At 50.0% G+C, this 9328-nt stretch overlaps 1 protein-coding gene across 3 annotated transcripts; it reads left to right on the top strand.

Annotated features, from left to right (window-relative positions):
- The first annotated feature begins 287 nt into the window (after positions 1 to 287).
- PRCC (proline rich mitotic checkpoint control factor) lies at positions 288 to 9295 on the top strand. Of its 3 annotated transcripts, none has more exons than XR_007506663.1 (8): positions 288 to 1108; positions 3750 to 3797; positions 4241 to 4825; positions 5427 to 5522; positions 6426 to 6569; positions 6934 to 6999; positions 7584 to 7773; positions 8344 to 9295. XR_007506663.1 is itself a non-coding variant. In XM_049805145.1 (8 exons), exons 1-7 carry the CDS (start codon positions 563 to 565, stop codon positions 7668 to 7670), a joined length of 1572 nt encoding a protein of 523 aa, XP_049661102.1. In that variant the 5' UTR covers positions 288 to 562; the 3' UTR covers positions 7671 to 7703; positions 8344 to 9295. The 3 variants fall into 3 exon arrangements, 2 of the variants coding, with proteins under 2 accessions (XP_049661102.1, XP_049661101.1); XM_049805145.1 differs by having other exon boundaries at positions 7584 to 7703; XM_049805144.1 differs by having other exon boundaries at positions 7584 to 9295.
- Positions 9296 to 9328: the final 33 nt, after the last annotated feature.

Raw genomic sequence — 9328 nt, 5'->3', positions numbered from 1 at the left:
GCGCCAGGCCTTGTCCCTAGCGCCTCCCCACTCCCTCACCGGGGCCTTCCCCCCCCCCCGCTCCGGCTCCCCTGCCATGACACCTCCCGTCCCCTCCGCCCCGCCCCGCTCTCCCCCGGCTCGTGGGGCACGCCGGGAACGGTGGTCCCGCCGGCCGGCGCCGCAGACTACATTTCCCGTGATGCCGCGCGGCGCGGCGCGGCGGGAGGTGGGCGGGGAAGAGGCGCGCGGGGCACGCCGGGAGTTGTAGTCCGGCGGCGCTGAGGTGTGGGGAAGGTGGCGGGGGGTGGTGGGGGGGGCGCTGCCGGCAGCCATTATCTGGGAGCGCGGAGCGCCGGGTGTGGAGCTGGGTGCTGGGTCGCCTCACCGCTTCTCCGAGCCCCTAGCCCCGTCCCTGCGCGGGGGTGGGGCCGCCATGGCGGCTTAGCCTCGCCCCCACCCTTCCCTTCCTCTCCGCTACGGTCGTTAAAGGCGCGGCGGCGGCGCGGCCTAGCCGGGAGGGCGGATCCTCGGCCTCGCGTAGCGGCTCCTGCCCGCGGAGGGCCGCCCTCCTCGGAGGGCCATGTCCCTGGTGGCCTATGCCAGCAGCGAAGAGGAGAGCGATGCGGAGGAGGCCGCGGGCGAGGAGGAAGAAGCCGCCGCTCCGCCTCCTGCCGCAGCCCAGCAGCCCCCGGTCCGGGGGCTCTTCGCCACCTTGCCTCCCCCCAAAGCCCCCGTGATGCCCCCGCTGCCCCCGCCTCACCAGCCCCTGGGTAGCGGCTTCCCCTTGCCGCCGCCACCCCCCCCTTTCCTTATGGGCCCCCCGCCTGGTATGAGAGGCTTCAGCACCCCTCCGCCGGGCATGAGCCCGGCCCAGGCCTCGACCGTCAGCCTGCCCGAGCTGGCCGCCAGCGGGAACGGTAGCGGGGAGCAGCCCAGGATGGGGGGGCTCCTCCTGCCTCCCCCGAGGAATGCTACCACCACGACCGCTGCCTCTACCCTCAACTTGCCCCCTCCTGTCTCGGCCTCTGGTGCTCTGCCCGGGGCTGGGGTGGATTTGAGCCTCCCCAAGCCAAAGAAGAGGACAGAGCCGGTGCGGATTGCGGTGCCTGAGTTGCACAAGGGAGATGTGAGTATGAAATAAACCACCAGAATTGCTGGGAGTGGGGTGGGGGGGAACAGCTCAAGCCCTCCTGAGAAGGAGCACCTTAGTGCGTGACATCCTCTCCCCAGAGCAATCCCGCGTGGATTTGTTTGCCCAGAAAGCACAGCATCTCTTTCCTTGCTCTCTCCCATCATAATATAGCAAGGTACCAAAACCAATTGTTGTGGCATCTACAGGGAGATTTGTCCCAGCTGCCAGCCCTAATCCTAAAGCGCTTTGCAGAATTAAACTGATATAGAAACCTTATTTATAATCGTAATACAGCAAAACCCAGATTATCTGCACCCTTATTTATTACTGAAGTTAACAAGTTGATGATGTGGAGCTGTATGGCCTTGCATGGGGGCATCCCAAAAAAATTCTTCTGTTGTTCGCTGTGCAATTGATAGATTTTCCTGTCAATCTGTTGCTTCTTTAGCTAAAGGCATCAGGCAGCCTCTGGACCTTTAGGTAATCACTTCCCTCTCAGCTTATGCTTTTTCGTGTTTGCAGTGCCTTGTGCCTTAAGGGGCTCCTGAGCGCTGAATCCGGACAACCCCATGGCGAGAGCAGGGAAAGGCAGGTCCTTGTCCCCCTTTTTTTTCCCTGGGTGTCCCTATTGATGAGCTTTCCTTCTCTCCCTTCTGCTCATTTGCTCTGGGATGGCACTGTCATAGCTCGTGTGGTTGTGGCCGTTTCTGGCCTCAGTCGCTGGCTCTGGCGAGATGCGAGTGCCTCGGGCTGTAGTAAGAGCTGAACTGTGAAGCTTTAGGGTCATTTCCATGGGGACAGGTAGCTCAAGGAAGAGGTTTGACTGTATGGATTTATAAACGGCATCAATTAATAGTGGTCTGCCAGCATCTTGGGCCTGGGGGAGCTAAAGCAAAGTCAGTGCATCTCGCTTTGCTGGAAGAGCAGTCTGTGGGGGCATGGGGAGAGCAGATGAGAGGATGTGGGCTTCCTGGCCGTCCCTGAACCACACTCTGCTGCTTGCCGATAATCAGTCCAGTTTGGCAAATGCCAGAGACTGAGCTCCTCATGCCGTGGCTCCCAAACATGGCAGAGGTCCACCAGGCAGTGGGATGCATGGGTTCCCCTTTTAGGCAAATGGATGAGGGATATCCCATTCTCTCATACCCGCTTTTTGCTTACTCACTTTCTTGCAGTGCTTTGGAATGGGCACTTCGTAATAAAGCAAGCGTTAGGGTTCTTCGCTTCCTCGCTGGTTGTACGCTTACTGAAATAAGCTCAAATGAAAGGAGATTTGTTTCTCCCCTTTATCTTCCCCTCTGTGTTCCAGTGCATTGGCTTTGAACAGAAATGCTGCAGGTTGTCAGTGTCAGGCGAGTGAATGAATGCTGAAGGGAGAAAAAGTACCTTAAAACCACAGCTGGTCCGAGCAGTTCCTGTTTGGGATTCCTGGAAGTCCCTTGGCCTGTGGCTGATGTCCTGGCTCGTCCCCTCTTTCTCCTTAAAACACCTCCTGTCCCTTTTGTTTGCACCTGTGGAGACACTCCTGAGCAGTCTGCTTTATCTCCTCTCTCCCAAATGCAACATGCGGGTTTTATGGCAATTCTTGACTTGGCTTTATTTATGCATGTTCTTTGTCTTTGTCCTGTTTTATAATTTAGATAGTAAACTGGCAGAAGACCTTGTTTCCTGTAATCTCTTTAAAGTGCTCTGCAAAGCTATAAAACGATAAAGATGTTAAGGGCCTTTTCTGATGCCAGAGATGACCAGACTTTCTACTCAAGTTTTAAATGGATATTTAGCAACTCCAGCATTACTGTGAACAATTCCCTGTTAATCCCCACAGTGAATTTTTACACCCTTGCTTTGTGTGATTTTGTTAATGTAATGTTGTCTGTTACCTTGAAAGGGAGTGGTGACCTTATGCTGTGCAGCTTGTGTTCTTTGCCTTGTTTTAGGTTCATTTTCACGTGATTTATTGGGGGAAAAAAAAAAAAAAAAAAAAAAAAAAAGCTTGAGCTGTTGGCTCTCTAAATGCTAATTTCTGGCAGGAGCCAATTACGTAGAAGCTGAGTTTCTCTGCCCGCCCACTCTGCTTTAGAACAGCATTAAAAAGCCGCGTTGAAAATTTAGAATTTTGGGTTAGCAAATCCTTTTTTTTTTTTTTTTGTCTTTGTTTATTTGTTCCATAAGTTGCATAAATGAGCTCAAGTGGGAGATTATTGTTTGGCTACGGATGGATTGCTCTTACAAGGTTTTTGAGAGGAGATGCTGACTTGTTTGCAAAGCTTCAGGTTTTACAGCAGAATGCAGCTTATTTTTCTGCCTCTGCCCGGCCCGTGGCAGACCCAGCTATCTCTAAATATAGCAGCAAGTACTGTGGTCCTGCTTTCACTGTGGATAGTTTATCTCTCATAGTAGGTAACCAGGGCAGGCTTTTATCTCTCTTTGCCCTGACACAGATGCATCAGCAAGACTGTGAAAAAGAGCTTGACCGCATCCCACTGTTGCTTTTTATCTCAGCTCTCAGCAAATCTGTGTTACTGTGATTCTTTAGCTGGTTCAAACTGAAAATTAATAAATTGCATAGTGGGTGGGCTTTTTTTCTTTTACTTTAATATCTCAAGTTGTGCTAAGCTCTGTTTTTCTTTCTCAGTCAGATTCAGAGGAAGATGAACCAACAAAGAAGAAAAATACTCTTCAGGTAAATACACAGGATATTAAATTAAACAATTTTCACAGGAAAGAAGCATTTGACTGTGACAGAACTTGGGCTTCCACTAGTGTAAATCAGCCACTCTGATTAGCGCATGGCTTGTAGCATAGAAAATTCCTGAAATCCCCTGGGGTGTCAAGTCCTTCTTTTTTTGGGCAGTGTCATAAATTTAAATCTCAGAAAAACAGGCATTAATTTGGGTAGCTGGCAGATATTTGCAAGTACCACATTTCCCTTAGAAGTCCCACTGGCCTTTTGTACAAGAAAGCCCTGCAGCATGTTTGAAGTAGCGAACGATTATGTTAAGCAATGGGAAACCCATTAATGTTGTTAGAATTGGAGGAGATAATTGGCAGGGAGTCAGGAAAACAAATTGTCTCACTCATTTCTCTTGTTTCTGTGAACCATTTGCCCTGCATGAAACTCACCAGGGACGTGGCGAGGGCTCTGGCTTGTCTGCTTTGCTTCCTCAACCCAAAAATTTGACAGCGAAAGAGACCAATCGGTTACTTTTGCCCTACGCTTTCTCGAGGAAAGCAGGAGAAAATGCCTCCGACCCAAAGCCTGCTAAGGGCCCGACCTCTTCCTCCAAAGCAAAACCTCTGTCCAAGCCAGCGGTGCCCACTACTCCTTCTCCGTCTGCCATCAAAGCTGCTGCGAAGAGCGCTGCCCTGCAGGTAACGAAGCAGATCACGCAGGAAGAGGATGACAGTGATGAAGAGGTCGAGCCAGAGAACTACTTCTCCTTGTCTGACAGGAGCGAGCCCAGCGTTGTGGGTGCTGAGACATACATGTACTCTGGCACGGTGGTGTCGGAGGACCCACCTCCTGGGACAGAGACAGAGCCCCAGTTCCAGGATGCTGCTGCTAATGCCCCGCTGGAGTTCAAGACAGGTGCGGGCTCCAGTGGTGCTCAGCACAGCTGGGTGCCCAAACCTGGAGAAGACTACGGCAGCCAGCCGTACAGCCAGTTCCCTGCCTATGGCGAGGCCGGTGTGGCTGGTGCTTATTATCAGGTGGGTTCACTGACTGGGAGGTGAAGGTCTGAAAAGGGGTCTGGGACGAGGGGCTCCAAATTAGTTACTGAAGCAGGCTGCGCCTTGTGGGAGTCTAACCCATCTGAGCTGGCTGGGACAAGGAGCAGAGATCCACAGCACTTAGCACAACAGGATTCCTCTGGCATGAGAGACATAGATGCTCTTTGCTGGATAAATGTTTCATAGCTGCACTCAATTTAAAATGGCCCTGCGCAACTGTCCCTGTTTTCAGGGTGCAGAATTGAGGCTCGCCAGAGCTGGTGTCTGAAGCCAGGTTGTTTCTAGTAATTCAGCAAAGTATTTGTTGTTGAGTACCTCTGAAAAAAATGCCCTGTACTCTTCAGTAGTGCTAGAGTAATAAGATGTGATTAATGACAACTTTGGTCAGCCCTGGGAGGAAGTACATGTGTAACATACTGTACTCCCTGGAGGCCGAGTGAAACCCCTCTAGGTGAAAAAGCAGCAGCTCACAAGGCGAGGTACACGATTCAGTGCTCTGCCTCGAGACCTCTGTGTGCGATAACTCCAGGATCGATCTTGCTTTGCTCTCGTGACAAACTGGTTTTCCTTTTGCTGACAGGATTACTACAGCAGCGGGTACTACCAGGAGATGGAACCAGCCCAGGCACCGCCGCAGGAGATGAGCACCGACTCCTCCTTCATAGATGATGAAGCGGTTGGCACTTTACTGTCTGTCCCACTGCGGAGTTTGCATTTAAGCTCTGCTAGAACACAGGACCCGCTTGGCAGCCATGGTCCTGTCTGACCAGCATGACCTGTGCTTCATGCTGAGTTGGACCGGGTTGTTATTCCGTAGGTTCTAGCGCTGTGTTGTGGACATGTGCGGTGTTCTTCCAGCAGTCTGTTGGGCTGTTGCTCCAGACGGGTTTGCTGGTTTTATAAGTAGCTGATGTTTGTTATTTCCACTGAGCCCCAGCTCGTTCTCATGAGGGGCATCTAGGGCAGACAAGGTGTGTAGAGCGAAGATGTTGCTTGCTGAGGTGCAGGTGAGCTACTGTTCAGATACCTTCACGGTACATTCTCTAGCATAGCAGTGAATTCCCCACTTATTTCAAATGCTCAAAACCGTGTTTTAAAAATCCTTTTCCCATTGTTGATCTAACCCAGAAACTGCCAGCCTTGTTATCTTGTTATCTGAGCCAGTCAGTGCTGCAGAAGTAGCCTGTCTGGTGCTCACTTCTTTGAGGGACCTCTTTACTTCAGAGGTGGATTTGTGTTAGGGGAGGTGGGTGTGTTAGCAGCAAAACTTCAGGTGCCTTCCTAGCATGTAAAATGAGAGACTCGGGAGTCTGAGGGCCTTCCCCTGAGCAAGACTGAAAGCAAGAGTAAATGCTGTTTAAATGCACAGGAAGATGAGATTATAACCTTCGTGTGAAGTAGTTTAAGACATTCTGATCTATAGCAAAGCAGAACTCTCCTAAAGGAAAAAAATCTTGGTTGGAAAAATGGTTGTTGATGTGGCCTGTCCCCTGCTGGGGAAGCTAAGGCTCAGACCCTATCTACCTTTACTTGTTTCAGGTTGTGTGTCTAACTCTGGTTGTTTCTGTTCTTCTTTCAGTTCAAGCGTCTGCAAGGCAAACGGAATCGAGGGAGGGAAGAGATCAACTTTGTGGATATCAAAGGTGATGATCAGCTGAGTGGAGCCCAGCAGTGGCTGACCAAATCCTTAACAGAGGAGAAGACCATGAAATCATTCAGCAAGGTACGGGCAGGAAGGGAGGAGCACTGGCTAGGATTTTGGAGACCTCTGTTCAGTTCCCATTTCAACCATAGCTGGAGCTGTATTAGATGCTATGCAGTCACCAGGTTGGGGAGGCGGGGACCCTTGTGTTGTCTGTTGTATAAATAAGTACACGTGAGAGACCAGTAGAGCTTGTCAAAACGCAGTCCCAGCGTGCAGGTGGTAAAGACCAGCCAGGAACTGCTTCAGCCTAAGGAATTTGCCCAGAGCCATTTAATATGAAAGAAATGCTTTTTCAAATGGCTTTGTGCAAGCTCTTGTCTTGTTTCACTGCCTGGGTCAGTATCTTTCTAGACTTAACAGTTCACCTGGTTTTGCTTTCTAGAAAAAAGGAGATCAGCCCACGGGACAGCAAAGGAGAAAACACCAGATCACATACCTGATCCATCAGGTGAGTGGCCTCCCTCTAGCGTGGAAATGCATCCAGGCAGAATTACAAGGCTTGATGCTTGGCAGCACCAGGCAGGGCTGGTGGAGCTGCTCTTTCAGCAGCTGGGGAGCAGCGGTTGTCTCTGACTAATGAGCACGCCGAGCCCCGGGCGAGACCTGCAGCGGTTCTGACGGGGGTCAGAATAGCCTTGTGACAGCAGTGCCCTGGCCCCGTGGGTGTCATGGCACTGAGCTTCTAGCTTGCTTTTTGCTTTGCTTTGCTCTTCCCCTTCTGCCCAGCTCCAGTGCGTGTGTGGTTGTATGTGTTACAAGACTCTCTGCTTCCTGTCTTAATTCCACACCACTGCCGTGTGGTTAGTAAGTGGCTGCTGAGACTGTCCCACAAGAGAAGCTGTGTTTCAGCATGAATGAAATGCCTGTGCATCCCAATTAATTCAGGCTGCTGTCAAGATAATTGTGCTAACTCCTGTAATGAGGCATCTCGCTGAAGTGCTCTGTAATCCCCGTCAGCAGGGGCAGAGGAGGGTGAAATACTGCTGAGTCAGTGAGCAGCAATGCTGATGTTAATCCTCTCAATTTCTACAGGCAAAGGAAAGAGAACTGGAACTGAAAAACACATGGTCTGAAAACAAGCTCAGCCGACGTCAGACTCAAGCCAAATACGGATTCTAACACCTCTGTCCCACTTTTTGGCTGTTGTCCCAGGTGACCTACTGTGTCAGACTTCTGGCCTTCTGGAGATCAACCAGGCCCCGTGCAGAACGCGGTCTGCTCGGTGGGTGGGAGGACACTGCACTCCCTGCCTGCCAGGAGAAAGGTTTAATGCAAGCCGGTCCCGAAACTCCATCTGTAACTTTTCCCCTCCCTCCTTATAAATGATAATGTGGAAGGTTCAGACCAAACCTGTTTCATATGACTGATGACAGTCTGAGGCAGCTGCAGGGAACGTGCCTGGTGCAAGGCTTGGAGCTTTTGTCCTGTAGGTACAGGGGCTACTCCTCCTTCGACGTAGCCTTGCCACTGGAACCTTAGGCAGAGTCTCAATAAACTTCCAAGTTCCACTTTGCTCCTTTCTTGGACTCGCTGTGCGTTGAGAGTGTAATTTTTCTTTCTAAAAGACAGTGAGTTTCAAGAGCAAGCCTGGTTGCCTTTTTTTTTTTTTTTTTTTTTGTCCTTTTATTTGAGATGTCCCCATGGCTGCTTACTCATGTCTGAGTAAATCCAGTGCTCCTCTCATGCAAATGATTTTGATATTTTTTTTTAAGTGTGGCTGAGGTAGTGTTTTTGTTCTCAGCTCCACTGGCCTGTATGTCTCGAACCATGCTGAGGGGAAACTCCTTTACAGGTCAGAGCTTGCAATAGAGGTGGAAACGCCCCGAGTGTGGAACGCACAAAAAGCAGGGAGGATCTCTTGCCCAGTACGTGGCGCTGCTGAGGGCTTTTGGATAAACGTGATCAATGTGTGTATGTACATTTTTCTTCCCTTTTTTTCCCCTCTTTCCTCCTCTTCCTCCTCCCGCTGACCCAAGGCCTACAGTGCTGTACCAGGCTGCTCCCTGGACTCCTTGAACTGAGTATTGCCAGTGTCACAGTGCAGTGCAGCTGGCAGTGAGCTCAGCAAGTGAAGCAGCAGTATTTCCTCTGAGCAGACACAGATGAAAGCTGCCAACTGTACAATTTTATTTTTCCTCCAGCTTGTTTGTATCAATTCTGTTCAATTAAGCGTTAACTTTACCCTCCTGGCTGGGAAGAAGAAACTGTGTCCGGCCTTAACTTTTTAAAATGAAATCTTTCTTTTATTTAAGGTATTAGATCTAGGTGATATGACTGCAAATCATGTGCAGCCTTGCTGGCCAGATCCATGTATCTTTAGCCAAATCTCTGTGCCCTCACTTAGTTTGTTGTTCACCAAAGCGCGTGATGCCGAAGGGAACAGAGAGCTGGTCTGGTTATTTAACTTACATTCCCACCACTAAGGGTTATATTTGTTGTAACTGCAGCTAAACCAGCTAATATTTGTTATTCCATTTAGAAAAACTCCCAAGAGGTTGTTTTTCTCCCATGTTACCTGTTAAAAACAAGCAAACAAACCCCCATGAATGAAGTCTTTTCTTAGAATATTTTAAAATAATCTGATTTCTAGTTTAGTTCCCTGGATGTTTTAGTACTTTGCAGAGCCCATTTTGAGTATTTGAATGACCAGAATAAAGTTACTGTTGAGTAATTTATTCATATGTTATATGTACAGCAAAATCCTCTGAAAAGAGATTTGATAAAGGAATAAACTTTTAAATGAACCGAACCACACCTGTTTCCGTCGCGAGGTGCTC

The sequence above is a fragment of the Accipiter gentilis genome, chromosome 7 (assembly GCF_929443795.1).
Source record: "Accipiter gentilis chromosome 7, bAccGen1.1, whole genome shotgun sequence".
Classification (NCBI taxonomy): Eukaryota; Metazoa; Chordata; class Aves; order Accipitriformes; family Accipitridae; genus Astur; species Astur gentilis.
Note: the sequence above shows the minus strand (reverse complement) of the source record. Positions and strands in the feature narration are given on the sequence as shown.